The sequence below is a fragment of the Ornithodoros turicata genome, chromosome 4 (assembly GCF_037126465.1).
Source record: "Ornithodoros turicata isolate Travis chromosome 4, ASM3712646v1, whole genome shotgun sequence".
In the NCBI taxonomy this organism is placed as follows: domain Eukaryota; kingdom Metazoa; phylum Arthropoda; class Arachnida; order Ixodida; family Argasidae; genus Ornithodoros; species Ornithodoros turicata.
Genome location: NC_088204.1, coordinates 4,760,228 through 4,774,679, shown reverse-complemented (window position 1 = coordinate 4,774,679; position 14,452 = coordinate 4,760,228). Strand labels below are relative to the sequence as shown.

The 14,452-nt window shown below is 41.5% G+C and overlaps 2 protein-coding genes across 2 annotated transcripts; both read right to left on the bottom strand.

Annotated features, from left to right (window-relative positions):
- Window positions 1–12: 12 nt before the first annotated feature.
- LOC135390773 (mutS protein homolog 5-like) lies at window positions 13–13,675 on the bottom strand. Its single transcript, XM_064620654.1, has 26 exons — window positions 13,136–13,675; window positions 12,992–13,072; window positions 12,842–12,922; window positions 12,159–12,280; window positions 11,979–12,088; window positions 11,861–11,896; window positions 11,389–11,471; window positions 11,271–11,316; window positions 10,105–10,243; window positions 9,244–9,306; window positions 9,072–9,152; window positions 8,554–8,610; window positions 8,400–8,472; window positions 7,512–7,618; window positions 5,780–5,848; window positions 5,650–5,695; window positions 5,543–5,584; window positions 5,293–5,389; window positions 5,133–5,222; window positions 4,347–4,473; window positions 4,103–4,252; window positions 2,902–2,976; window positions 2,161–2,298; window positions 1,923–2,060; window positions 323–396; window positions 13–230 (listed from the first exon to the last, which is right to left on the bottom strand). The coding sequence occupies exons 1-26, from the start codon at window positions 13,155–13,157 to the stop codon at window positions 110–112; spliced, it is 2,268 nt and encodes a 755-aa protein (XP_064476724.1). The 5' UTR covers window positions 13,158–13,675; the 3' UTR covers window positions 13–109.
- Window positions 13,676–13,751: 76 nt separating this feature from the next.
- On the bottom strand, window positions 13,752–14,428 carry LOC135390775 (DNA polymerase epsilon subunit 4-like). Its single transcript, XM_064620659.1, has 4 exons — window positions 14,210–14,428; window positions 14,063–14,147; window positions 13,953–13,994; window positions 13,752–13,857 (listed from the first exon to the last, which is right to left on the bottom strand). The coding sequence occupies exons 1-4, from the start codon at window positions 14,357–14,359 to the stop codon at window positions 13,844–13,846; spliced, it is 291 nt and encodes a 96-aa protein (XP_064476729.1). The 5' UTR covers window positions 14,360–14,428; the 3' UTR covers window positions 13,752–13,843.
- Window positions 14,429–14,452: the final 24 nt, after the last annotated feature.

Genomic DNA, 14,452 nt, shown 5'->3' with positions numbered 1-14,452 from the left:
TGAAAAAGAACGACGACGCAAAATCCATTTACCGTCAAAAAGCTTTTTACACAACATCTCAGAGGCTAGTAAAACGAAATGTTTGAGACAGTACACTACAGGGAGCAACTCACTCGTTCGCAGGTGAGTTTATGAGCAACGCGGCTCTCACGTTCTGTACGAAGGTCGTGCAGGAGGCCTCGGTGAAATCTTCCATCTCCGTAAGCATTTCCAACGTGTCTCTCTTGCAGCTGCATTTTAAAAGAAATACGTGTAGCTCATTTTTCTCTCTTCTTCTAATAGTATAAAAAGAACACTGAACACCAGTAAAAGTGGTACTGACCTTTCTGAAATGTTCGCTCTGGTGGTCTGATTCCTCCTAAGAAATGCTGACCTGCTCCTCATGTTCTCTAAAACCTAAAAAAGATAGATAGGTACGGTTACCTCATGTTCGCAGATAAAAAAAAGTCTGGAGCAACTCGATTTGAGTTTTTGTTTTCATGGATGGCTGGAAAGGTCCCGATAGAACCCACTGTGTTTCAACATTCATTATTATACAATGTTATCCAGACAAACTGTTCTAGTTTCCTGAGGACTTGATTCCAATGTTGCTCGATTTTTTCCTTCCCTACTCTGAGCGCCGCCCCACACCGTCGGAGCTCCTGCAGCTGCGGAAGCAACGCTGATCTTGAAAATTTGTTTATTTAATATCTATGCACCTTTCGGACGGAAGAAGTAGCTTAGATTAGAATTAGAACTGGGTAGATAGTCTTCCGCTGCTGAACATAGTGGTATCGGCTTCATAGATGGGCTTGCGGATGTGACAGTCCCTTTAACTAGCCATCTAGGCATTAGGAATTACAATGCTCTCTGTTTGCCTGCTTGTAAACAATGATTCAATATTCGATACAATTTTATTTCATCCTTAGGATGTGGAGATGAAAAAAGCTATAGGACAGCTTGACAAGTTCCCATCCCCAAAGTTTAGACTTCAAACTAGCACAATAAGAAACAATGCCCAGTTATCATAGACACTCATATAAAACACATTATCACAGTTCCAGAGGTGACTGCAACCCGAGAAAATGAGATGGCACAACTTCAATGTCATGTTCAAAGAATCTGTTTAAGATAAAAGGTAGACTGTATGAGAGTGACTGTTGACCGTAATTTTTACGTAAACGCGGAAGCTTCCATCTTTGTTTTTGCCGAACGTTACGAGGGAAATCATTTGCCTGTAATGTAAATAGATAAGAAAATTTGGGAATTTTTTGTACATACATATTGAGCGATAGTTACATAGATTTAACACACTTACAAGATTAAACTTTTTAAAATATGCTTTCACGAAGTCGCAATAACCAATATTGACCACGGTACGAATTATCTTATTCTGCACGAGTAAAAGCCTATTCTGCCACTTATCAGCTCTGTGTCCTAGTCCACGCTACCATGAGCACATATAATGCGTAGGGCCCTGTGTTTTACGGTAAAACTCGTTTTTACCCCCAGATTTGCATCATCATCATCACTTAGGGTAAAACTCGAAAGAACCCGAAAACAAAACTTTGCAAAGCACCAGTTCAGCCGCCATGCAATACCGGCACCGGAGAGAACTAAGCATTCAGCACGGCTGTTTCGCATCTCATGTCAATCTAAAATGCGAGAAGCGCTCATTTTTTTATTTTCCACCCGATATCCGATTTTACCATTTTACGGATCCTGAAATAAAACCTGATTTTTACCGCCGATTTTCAAAAAACATAAAACCTGACAGCACAGGGCCCTAATAATGCACCATACAGTATTAAAAGTGAACTTTTAAGACACAGTATATTGTCAAGCTCCATGCTCAGGGCTAAGACGCACAGACGACTGATGACAATACTAAGTATGCATACTGTGTCGGTCAGTACGCGGGTATTTTATTCTACTACACTGACCTCCAACTGTCTCCTGATGACATCGGAACGAAGACTGGCCAAACGTCCGACAACGCTGGCACAACTGCTTTCCGCTATGCCATCCTTTAGCTTGTACAGGTATACCAGGTCATCATTGTACTTGACTGTTTCAAATGTCTGCTTTGCACATTGAAAGAAAAGAAGAAAAGTATGAAAAAATTGCTTGAAGGAGGGCTCATGGGACATCATGTTGTTGTTCCCAAAAAAAGATACCGACCTGATAAGACAAGAGTGGTGAGACGGGGAGGTGATCTTGGAGCATGTTGAAATGAGTGGAGAAAAGAGCATGTGGACAGGATTGTGGCTCACTGAGGAACTTTCCGATGGTACCGATTAGGAGTCCCGCTCCCCGTGACTGACAGTGGGGTAGAACAGGGTACCAACCATAAAATAACAATATTTTGCAACGTGTGTAACAAGCAGGGGCGGATTTTTCAGGATTTTTCTGAGGGGGGGGGGGGGGGGTCCTGGCACGGACAGCATGGTAGACAAGCGGTCTAGGGTCAATTAAACACTATGCGAAGACAGAAAGTGATGAGAGGGCAGGGGCAAATGTAAAAAGGGGGGGGGGCAACCCCCCATACGGCTGTGTTCCCTATGTGAAAACCCTATCCAAGGCACGAAATTTCCTTAAGACCCCCCCACGACAGACCCTTAAATACGCCCCTGGGAGGGGGTCAGGACATCCGGACCCCACACCTCTAGATCCGCCCCTGGTAACAAATACAGGGTGTTCAAAATTAAGCTTTCACTAGCACTTTATAAATATGCGAACAAAAGAAAACTGGTGCCATTTTTTCTGTTCCTTGAGTACGAAACAGGTGCTACATAATTAGCAGCACCTGTTTCTCACACAAGCAGCGTAAAGTTATCATCCGGTTTCCTGTCATCGCTGTGTTTGCGTAGCGCTCGTGAAAGCTTCAATTTGAACACCCTGTAGATCAATTTATGCACTCACCGCTCTTGTTCCTTTTCCAAATTCGTCGACGACTACAAGTGAGTTGGCTCCTTTCTCTTGAAAGACGTGGGCCATCTGCATATGTATTAACAGTGTGTGTAGAGAGTATAGGAACCACTTTTCTGTCACTACTTTAGGCAGGTCAGGCTCGTTTCCGTGACGATTTTCCGAAGCATTTCAAGCATTCTGAAGCAGCGATGCAAGCGTATTTTTTTGCTGCATAACAAATTTTTTGGCAAACCTTCAAACCGGCTGTTTCTGAAGTCAAGATTTCTTGATTTGAAAGCTGCTGCTTCTTACAAGATACACGTAAAGATATGTTAGGGCTGCTGTTGACAGGTGCCTCTATCAGTTGTTTCTGTGAAGCTTGGCACCTTCGTGCCCTAAAGAGGTTTGCAACATGATTGTACGTTCTATATCAAACGTTACGTATCTATGAACTTGGAATACTTCACAAATGCTGAAGTAGGAAGTTGTAAGTAACCCCGAAGCATGCTACAGAGCACAATGTGTATTAACAGGTGACATTCCCCAGAATACTCCAGCGGAAGAGGCGCAAACCGTTACGGCTCTCTGCTGCCACATAAGTGACAGCACTCAACACTGTTTTTTTTTGTGCTATTCTAACCATATACATAGCAGACGCCAGGGTCGTCTGCTATGTGTGCAGTGCGCCACTCCTAATATTACAGCGCCGTGCGAATGCCTAATGTAAGATGGGGAGGAACTTCCACTCCAAGAGCAGTTTTGGTAGAATATTACTAGGGCCTGACTTTTTCGGGTTTTATTTTTGGCCAAATTCGGGGGGTAAATATCGGGTGATATTTTTAAATTGAAAATTCGGGTGTATTCGGGTTAAATCCCGTTACGGCATATTCTGTCGTAAGGAATTCGGGTGATTTTTTTTTGTTTAATAAAAATTTGTCTTAACATGGAACTCATGTTTAGCAATGTTATCAAAGTTTATTTTAATGCATGCTTACGAGTGTGCCCGCGACCCGGATGTTTTCGGGTAGATTCGGGTTAAACACAAATTTTACAGATTTCGTTCGGGGGGTAAATATCGGGCGGATACGGGTTTAACCCTAAAAAGTCAGGCCCTAAATATTACTTGAATTTTCCATTAATTCCTCCACTCAAATATTCCCCCACTAGAGTATTCCCTGGAGAATGTTGCTTGTGCGAATGCACACACACCAACCTGGTTCAGCTGAATCGCAAATGACGACAGCCCGAGCAGAATAGATTCCTCCACGTGAATGCAGCTCAGTATGGCATCCACTGGTCCAACACACGCAGCTTTCGCAGGGACATAGCTGCCGATGTGAGCCAAGTACACCACGAGAGCGACCTAAGAAAGAATCGACAAGTGCACATAAGTGTGTGCTGCGGAGAAATTTTTTTTTTTTTTCTATATCGCGACTAATCAATTAGGATCTGCTGACCTGCTTCAGGTAGATGCTCTTGCCGCACGAATTGGGGCCTGTGATTACTTTGACCTTTGAACAACGTCCTCCGCTCACATAGGAGTTTGGTATGAAGTTCGTCGATGCATTTTCCACTAGTGGGTGCCTTATTTTTTGCAAAAGAGCAATAGCAGGTGTAAGCACCTCATTACAGCAGTATTAAGCTGCAGGTGTAAGTACCTCATGTATCAAATGTACTCACTGCAAGTACTCAATGTAAGTACCTCATCGATCAAATCAATTCAAGAAATAAGTACCTCATTACAGCAGCGTTAAGCTGCAGGTGTAAGTACCTCATGTATCAAATCTACTCAATGTAAGTACCTCATCGATCGAATCAACTCAAGTAATAAGCATCTCATTACGGCAGCATTAAGCTGCAGGTATAAGTTACCTGCAGGTGTAAGTACCTCATTGCATAATTGAGGTGCTCGCGCCTAGTTAATGGACTCAGACTTTATGAGCACGCCTGCTTTGTGTCGCAGAAGCCATGGCATTGCATGATAGCATATTTATCCCCTTCATGTAATTAAAAGAGGCTGAAATGTGGTTCATTACATTGTACATGCTGCACTCCAGAGTACAGAAAAACATATTTTTTTTGTTCTACTTGGCTTAAATAATTGCTTTTCAGTTTTCACATTTACTTGGCATAACTTTGAACAATGTGTCGCAACCCCTTTAATGCACAGCTTGTGCATTAATTCTAATACGAATACAATCAATTCTGCAATGACAAGATAGCAATGATAGTAATGCTCATACCTGCCATTTTCTATGCAGATGATTGGCTCGGACGTTATCGCTGGTCTTACGTAGTTGTGTTCCTTGGCTGTGAGCACTAATGATAATAACCTGCCAAGAACAAACGGTTTGTGTTTGCTGATCTTGTTAGTACTGTGTTACTATGCTACTTGATACTTACGCATCTAGCTCACCGCACACACTAACGGCTTCCACGAGCAGCCCCGCTATTTCCAGAACCCTGCCTTGTAAGCTCTGCATGATCTCCGTCTCTCTGTCTATTGCGTACAAAAAATTAAGCGATTAAAATTTAAATTATGCAATTAAGCAATATTAATATTATATTAATCAATTAAGCAATTATGCAAATAAAATTATTAAATAAATTAAGCAAATTAAAAATATAAAAAAAGAGACTGAGACACACTCACCCATAATTTCACACAGAGTGTCACCCAACATGGCGTCGAGTCCTGCATAGAGTCGGAACACGAAAATGTTAGAACTCTTCGGAAGAATTTAAAACAATCAGAAGTACCTCTCGTAGTAGGACTCTTGTAGAACATCTTGCCATCACTCTCAAACTGTAAAGAAACATCATTTTGATTTAAAATCGTGTAATCACCTCATGACAAAGGCACGTACAAAAAGCTACAAAGGTAACCTACTAGAAACTGAAGATCAGGCAGGTGCAGTCCTACCATGTCATCAGTAGGAAAGTTGACAAGGTAACCAATCTGGATATAGTAAGGGATGCATTAAAGGAGCGATGAGATGTCTTGAACCTTTTGAGGCCTCCAGAGGCATCCAAAGGCTCTGAACAGCTATTTTGTCTATTTTGGAAGCTGTCTTAAGCCCTTTTGAGGCATTTTGTAACTTGTCTCTAACTGTAACGGTAAGAGGCAGTCGAGAATGCTGCAGACATGGTTGCATCTTACAAATTGCTTATCATGTGCTACATGATAAGTACTAAATACAATTAATTAATTACTTACTTAATTCAGAGACTTGAAGCACTCATTCCGGAGATTAACGGTGTACAAATCATTTCCATCCACCGCATGAAGATTGTAGTGGTCTACATTTATCGATGCTGCTTTTCACTAAATACCGAAAACCGAAACCGCTATACCTACTTACCTAACCTTAAACCTGACCTTATGCACTAAAGGAGCGATGAAATGACTATTAGCACTGCTCAAAAGCAAATTTTAATTCGCTTTTTAATTGAATTTACGAAAACCAGTCACGAGCTGTGCAGCCTGACATTGGAGGCCCCATCTCCTGGCGTGACATAGTCAGATCAGTGTGACGTAGTGACGTAGCGTCAGCGTAGTGAGCAGCCACGATGATCCCGTTTCCCACTGGAGATTTGTCAGCTACGGCATGGCACTACTTGCTATGTCAGCTTCACTCATTCTCTTACAGCTCCCCGAAGGAGTTGAGAGTTTCAGAAGAGCGTGCAGATCAAAGATCCCTCTCTCACGTTAGAGGACAGCTACGATAATTGTTCTTTCAAAAGAGTGTGCCACAGTAGAAAACGAAATAGTTATGCAGGGTGCTTTCGCTGTTCCTTTAAGTACAGTCGACCCGCGTTTATCCGGACGGTTTCGTTTCCTGTGAAAATGTCCGGATAGCGGGGGAACCGGATAAGTGAAACACGAAAATCCAGAGTGATCCTAAAAGGACATCTTTATTGACCATTACACAGAAAACTATCCATTGTCATCTGTTTCATTCTAATACATGCATCCAGTTCCTGCAAACCTTTGCTAATGGCATTGACTTGCGAAATATTGTTCTGGTGCTCAAAAAATAATAGTGCTGTTCTCAGTGCCGCCCGCGCATTTTCTACCGTCACAGCTGGTGCATCCACGCTTTCATCATCAGATTCTTTTTGAACACTATCGGAAGCGACGACACTGACGATGTCGTCATCTGTGATTGCAGCGACGGGTCCTCGTTGAGGACCTTCTCAAGTCTGAAATGACCAGACTGCTCAGTGGATTACGTTTGTGTAACGTGCAAAGTCGGAAAGGGAGAAAATTCTTCCCAGCAACACCGTTTTTGTGTCAGTAAAAAGGAGGCCACGACCAGGGTTTTCGACCCGCTTGACTAGGTGTGGGCCAAGTGTCATTCCTGGACAATGACCGGATAACTGAAGCCGATTGTTGGGTATTAGTCACTTCTGTTCCCTGGAATTCTCGTCCGAGTCCGGAAGCTGAGGTCCGGATAAACGAGGGCGAAATACATGGGGAGAAATCCGTCCCCATGCTTTTTTGTCCGGATAGCGCAGGATCCGGATAAATGAAGTCCGGATAAACGCGGGTCGACTGTACTATATTTGAGTTCCTTTCAACTGAAGGTGAAAAAACCGAGATGAAATGAGATGCACAAAACCTGCGGTATGTACACCACTTGGCAGTCCGTTTCCAGTCCAACCCTGTCGGCTTCCTCATAGGCTACTTTAGTCAGCAGGTCCGGCAATCCATTATAGATGCGCATCTCTGCACGAGAAAGAGAGAGAAAGAGAAAAAAGACAAACGGGAAGAGGCCATTTAGAAAAATATTATGAAACAGAACACATGAAACAGTCGTAATGAATAATCGTCTATGACACGTGGAAAAGGAAGATAAGTTGCGAATAATTTTTTGGAACGTCAAAGGCAGACGACCTGACATAGGAGGCAGTGGGCCCGTGTTCAAGGGCAAACGGGAAGTACGACTGTACTTAAACGACACACATACTTCCGAGCACCGCTGCTGAGTGGAAACAGTTTTCCGGCACACATTGTCAATGTAGTGTTGAGAGCTATGTAAAAACCTTGAAGTCATTGTGAATCGCTCTGCTCATTGCTTTACTTCCTTGTTACTCTGTATGTCTGTTGTTGTGACATCTCAGAATTTTCCAGATTCGACTTCAGATGGAGACACCTGCGCATCTCATGCTATTTGATCATGACCCCACTTTCACATGTTCTTAAATACTCGCTTTGTGGTAACGATATAGTCATGAATGTTCATGAATGAGTAGAAATCGAGAACATCGTGAAGATGCAGTTGAATCACAAATCCCATGCAAAAAAAGTTGCAAAAGTAACCCCAAATGCATTAGAAATTCTTCACAAGTCAAGAAGTTAGAGTTAGAAATATACGACTAGGAAGTAATCATTGAAGTAGTGAATTACATACTGAGAATACTATTAGTTATAGAAATTGGGTTACTTGTAATTAATTACCTTACAGGTATGATCGTGAGGCCTGATCATGAAAATGATATAAACTTACTCTCGTCCAGCTCTTCATCGATGCCATGTCTCACAGCGAAACGTTGCTCAACTTCAGAGGCCTCAAAGTCCACCTTGGAAGAGAAATTAAAAATTTAAAAAAAATGAGACTGCAAAAAATAACAAGAGAAGAAAAGAGAGGGGACATAACTTACAATACTGCTGATGAGCACAGCGACACGAGCTATGTCTTCTGCGGGTAAGGCTCTTATCTGTAAAAATTTGGGTACCGTATTTTTTAAGAACTTACACCACTCGAAATCTGTTTTCCCTTCAATACAGTCAAACTCCTGTACAACGAACGCCTTTATAACGAAAAGACCGTTATAACGAACGTTTTTCGCGGCCCGGTCAGGCGCCCATAGGATTCAATGAATACTTCGGACATTTATAACGAATTCCTTTAGAACTAATATATACCGAAATAACGAGGGGGTAAAAAGGTCAAAACAGAGATAAGGTTTCATGTGTACTCTAGGTATTATGTCTGAGGTGCGTTTTGATCAGAAACAAGTTGAAAGAAGACTAAGGCATTTTTCATTTGAAACATCCGTTTTAACGAAGTTACCTTTACAACAAAGATTTTCCGCGGTCTCCTGAAGTTCGTTATAAAGGAGTTTGACTGTACTACACTTTTATCGACCAATGCTGGGATAAGAAATAAACGTGGTACCTTCCAGATAACACCAGTCTCGGTTGCTTGCGGAGATTTTGATTGGCAGATACCGTGGATGGCAAGAACGCTTTCGGCAGTCTGCTGGAGGAAACGTGCCTCGGATTACGACGGCAACAATGTAAAACAAAATATGTATAACCTAAAATATGTATAAAATAATATGTATAACCTTATGAAGTGTCTTCCACTCTGCTGCACTTGTAGCTCCCTTGGTCATGTTGGTCAGTATGTGCTGAAAGTTAAGATTTTCAGTCATTATTTGTACCCGTGTATTTGTTCGTATTTTCTGTTTGTAGTATTTTTGTAATTCATACATCATCACTGCAGGTTCCGTCGAATTTGGTTATGACAAACAAGACGGAACACTAATTCACGGGCGCAGGCATTAAAATGCACAACGCAGCATTAAACTAATGTTGTTCTCATGTATATGTCCTCCAGTTGACGATCGCAGGACGTACGTAAATGACCATCACAGCAAGATCCCATGATGACATTCTCTGGACCTCCTCCGGTGATCCCATCACGGATGAGGACGCGATGGGACACTTTGAGGACGTCCTGAGGATCGCAAGTGTTCTTTGGGGTATGGAGCAACCATGTGACAGAAATGTTTCGATGAAACCTGTCTTACAGAAATAAGATATCATTTGGTGTTCATATGCAAGATGTCGCTTGCCTCAACTTACAAATACTTAGTGAGAAAAATATGTGGAACAGAGTGTGGAGAGTGCGTACCCCATTCAAGCGAGGCTCTTAGCAAGTTCAGGAAACGAAAAAGCCAGAGGACTGTTTTGAGAATATAAGTGGAAAGTTTAGTTTCTAAACTGTGGCTCGAAGCCCCACACAGAAAAAGAGAACCAGCTCAATTTTTTTTTTCATGAGCCACATATAGTATCAAATAGAAAGACACGTGAGGTAAGACTTGGAGCAACTTCGAGATTAAACAAATCTCGATGCAGACCTCAGAGCACCTTGTCTGGAGGACTGGACTGTACAGATGTTCAAGGGTGGTAGACAACATACGTACAAACACATCCTTGATGTTGACCAGGCACTCCTGTAACGTCTCTATCACTGGCTGATTTCTCGGGGCCAAGAAGTAGGCGATAGCATCATGGCGAGAGACTAGCACTTGCTGGTCCGTTGTGGGACGACAAAAGATGTTTCTGCAATGAGAAGTTCGCCTTTAGGTTTGACGTCATTGGACAGCAGATGGTATTGAAAGTATTGATAGTATTGAAAGCTGACGCTAAAAAACTGCGTGCTCGAAAGATAAAGATCATGTGAAAACTAGGGCCGAAAGCATAATTGGCTGGTGAGCCCCTGGGAGTGCCAAAACCACAGCATAAAGCTCTGACATTACAAGTTTAAAACTAACATGGTTTTGCTTTTGAATATTTCTTAGGTTCATGGAAAGAATTCAGACTCAAGAGTTTATGTATTTCCTGTAGTCGAAGGACAACGTGTTACATTACATTTAACATTACAAATTACATTTAAGAAGTATATGGGCATGTTTGCTCCTGAAAGTGAACTATTTTTAATTAGTTTTTCATTAAACAAAGATATCAAATTCTGCTTCAAAACACTTTTCAGTAGTGCTTTTTCCCTTGGCTTTTTAAACTCTTTTTTTAAAGAAAGGGTTCTAAAGATTTGTAAGATTTGTGGATTCGCAGAACCTTCATCGGATTCATATTCGTGAAATTCTCGATTCGTCCCGTCTCTAGTGAGAACTATACCTCCTCCTGACGAACAAGCACTGGTACCTTCAACCCTCGACTAACAAACCTTTGCTTTTAGCAATTCCCTGGTTTTATGGATAGCACGAGACATTATCCTTGTATTTCTTCCTCAATTACATACTCTCTATTTCTGAAGAACAGACTATTTTTCTAGCAAACCAACATGTTTCTATGATGATTGAAGGCAAACCACTATGTACCAGGGTTCCAAAAAATGTAATTTTTACAATGTTCCATAAATTTCTCCTTTGAATATAACACCTTCCATCCCTTAAATTCACTCAAAATCTCAATTTATAAACGATTTCTGATAAATTTCTACCAATTATAAATTGAGGGCTGCCTGTACAGGTACGTCCGTAGTACAACACCACATTCATACACAACACCAACTGTGGGCACCTGGGAGTACGACGCAAAACATGCAATGTAGTGACAAAACGCAACGTACCGAAGCTCACGTTCACCGACTTTGGACTTGCAGTGATTGAAGATACCTAAAGTTTTACGCTTTAGTTAGTTGCTTCACGGGCAAAAGGTTGAGGAACAATTTCCCGAAAGTTTCTTACCAAACAGGCTGAGCCCTTCCTTTCCAGCCACACCAAATTTGTACACGGATGGATGCCATTCCTGCTTAAATATCTGCAAGGAACTGAAAGGGCAGGACACGCATGGATCGAGAAGTGAACTACGATAATTGTAGATAAGTACCTTTTGTAGTACACAAATTAAAGATAACAGAATCTCTGTGAAACAGGGGATGTCTGAAGTCCGAAATGAAATGTAGCACAATCAAAAAACCAACACTGAAGATTCCTTAGTTTAATGAATACAATAAATACATTTTATACAATAAATACAATACAATACGCATGGGAGACCACTCTTCATCAGGTACGATGATGAATGTCCCCCAAGCAAAAGCTCGTATTTATTAAACTAATGATTCAGTGTTGGTTTTTGATAGAAAATTAAAGCAGAGACACTATTTTCGTTCTGCCCCGGTCCAATTTAGATTTATTGGTGGAAAGATGAATTTACCTGAATGTCGTCTGACAGATCCAGACACGGTCGCTCCTAGTAGCAAGGATAACAGGCGCGCCAGATAAGACAAGAATGTTACTGTCGTGCGTTCTGCAACTACGGAGACCCCACTTACAAACTGCGTGCCGTTATTCGCTTGACAATGGCGTCATCTTCGTCTATGTTATGAAGGCGAGATCGATTCCACTTGTCTAGAAAGTTCAGCAGTCCACCTGCTGCTCTCACCTGTCGAAAGACAAAAAAAAAAAAAAAAAGGTGTCGCAAAAGACGTACAGCAGAGTGCGGCGTTCCTCACCATCGAAATGGCATTAAGGTCGACGAGAGAAGACATGTAAACAAAACGCGTCTCCTCAGACAGGTTCTTCGGAACTTCGGGCAGCCGTAAATAGAGGAGTCTGTGACGACCGGCCTCATAGGCTGAAACGACAATATCGTTGAACTTTTTCTTTTTTTTTTTGCGACCAATAAATATTTAAAAATAAAAAATATATTTTCTTGAGATTTGCATAAAACTGATAGCTTAGGATTCCGCTGGTTTCTGATAGGTTGATAAAGTCTTGCAACTGCTGATAATGTATTGGAAATTGTGCCTAACTCAAAGCATCGGTCTTTTATCGTTGATTGCAAGTGTGGGTATTTGAAGTCACAGGTGGACAGGTGCAAACCCTATGCCAAAGGTTGATGTACATAAACATGCATGTAGATGTTACATACATACTTAAACGTAAACGAATGTTCTTGTTTGCATCGTATACTAATAATAATGGAGGTAGTAAACTGTTTTGTTATTTATATTAGAAAAAGGCAACTAAAGTTGTCTGTTAAACTATTGTCACAAGCCTTTCGGCTTAGACGGGCCTGCTGTATTTCGAAATTGTACATAGTATGGGAAAAATAAATTTATTATTATTAAAATAAATAAATAAATAAGCTGTCAAGTTAGAAGTCGAAACAACAGTTACGTTGAAGGGAACTTACAGAAGTCTTTGTTAGGTAGTACATGTACGACTTCTCTTTTGAAATCCTGGACACTAGATGCACCTTCCTCACATGGTGCCACTGTTCAAAGAAATAAACAAGATAAACAATCCAAGGTACCACAGGAATGGGTCACTGTAAAACACTCACAAAATTCCGCGATTGAGTCTGTGAGCGCTTCATCCACGCTTGCGCTTACGACGATTACTGTGGGCTTTACGTCGTTGAGTACTGCAAATTTAAAGTGTCCGCGAGTCAGTCCAGTGGTTATCAGGACGGGTGAAAAGTTCTCACCAAGGAACAGGAGTGAGTGCATTGGTGGCACATCTGGTTGGTCAGGTACCAATATTACTTCAGACGTTCTGCTGCTATAATGAGCAGCTCCCAAGAAACCCTGCGTCCAAGCAAGGCTAAGGATTACCTATAACATGGCATATGTTATAGCGTGTCCCATTCTATCTGTCTTTCATACATGCCTGTGGTGAATCTTCCGCAGCCTCATGGCTTGTGTCACTTGCTGCTGGGCTCCCTGTTGTTGTTGTTGTCGTCGTTGCAACTGTTGCACACCGACCGCGTTTTGGAACTCGCAGACTACCCGCAGAATATGACATGCTGTAACGTTAGCTGATGGAAAAACCTAAATGGCTCAATTCTTTCGCCTCACAACCGAAATATAAGCACTACCATGATGTTGTATCATTCCTTGAGCTTTCATTAAGTTTGCTAATAGAAGAGTGCACACATAAAAGTCTCTCAAACATTCACGCAGAGCGTTCGTCGAAATGGCGCCCTATAACGAAGCAGACGACAATGCGAAAAGTAAATTTCTGCAAATTTCATAATGATGGTGAACAAACTTAAATTTAGGCAGCAGGGAATTAGAACAATAACAACTTACAAGACATACAAGAAAGTCTAAAAAATGAACATTTATTGATAAAATTTAGAATATAGTACAACTGCAGATGATTAAAACGGCGTCATTGCCGAGGTCAGGCAGCATCATTCTAGCGTTCCTGCAAAGATAAACGTCACTTACTTTTTCTTGTCCTTTTGCTAAATTTACGACCACCAGGAAATGGTACAAGGCAATATTGGCAATATCACGAACCTTCTAGAAAAGCAAAAGCGTCAACTGCTTCAACAGATGACTCTGTAAACAGTGCATGGGTATCATGTTAGCTTCGAGACGAGCTATGCTAAAAAATTATCAGAACGTACCGACGTCTTTCTTCTGCATAGTTTTCTTCTTTCCTTGTTGAGTGAACTTATAGGCTTCTTTTGCCAAGGCAGAAACAAACAATTCCTTCAAATAAAAGCAGACACTCCATTCACATGGAACACTTGCTCACTCCTGTGTATACCTACTGTTGATTTAGCTACAAGGAACACGGCTTCTTGACTGGCCATGCACAACTCAGGGTCCATTTTCATGATCGCTTTGACCCTCGTCAAAGGCAGGCGTGTCAAACGTTCAGCCTTTTCCGCAATGACTTCGTTCACTTTCTCAGATTCCATGTGAAAATGTCGAGTTGAAAACTTGTATAAAAAAAAAATATTGCGCCAAACAATGTTGCCAGACGTGAACATTGGACTAACAGTTACTTGTAG

Bases quoted from the DNA above. Each gene is read 5' to 3' on its own strand.
- LOC135390773 (XM_064620654.1), bottom strand. From the start codon at position 13,157: ATGCACTCACTCCTGTTCCTTG. The intron at 13,073-13,135 runs GTGAGAACTTTT...TTAAATTTGCAG, and splicing joins GCACTCACTCCTGTTCCTTG to TACTCAACGACGTAAAGCCC. The intron at 231-322 runs GTCAGTACCACT...TTTAAAATGCAG, and splicing joins AGAGCGAACATTTCAGAAAG to CTGCAAGAGAGACACGTTGG.
- LOC135390775 (XM_064620659.1), bottom strand. From the start codon at position 14,359: ATGGAATCTGAGAAAGTGAACGAAGTCATTGCGGAAAAGGCTGAACGT. The intron at 14,148-14,209 runs GTAGGTATACAC...TTTTATTTGAAG, and splicing joins TCCTTGTAGCTAAATCAACA to GAATTGTTTGTTTCTGCCTT. The intron at 13,995-14,062 runs GTACGTTCTGAT...CACTGTTTACAG, and splicing joins TATGCAGAAGAAAGACGTCG to AGTCATCTGTTGAAGCAGTT.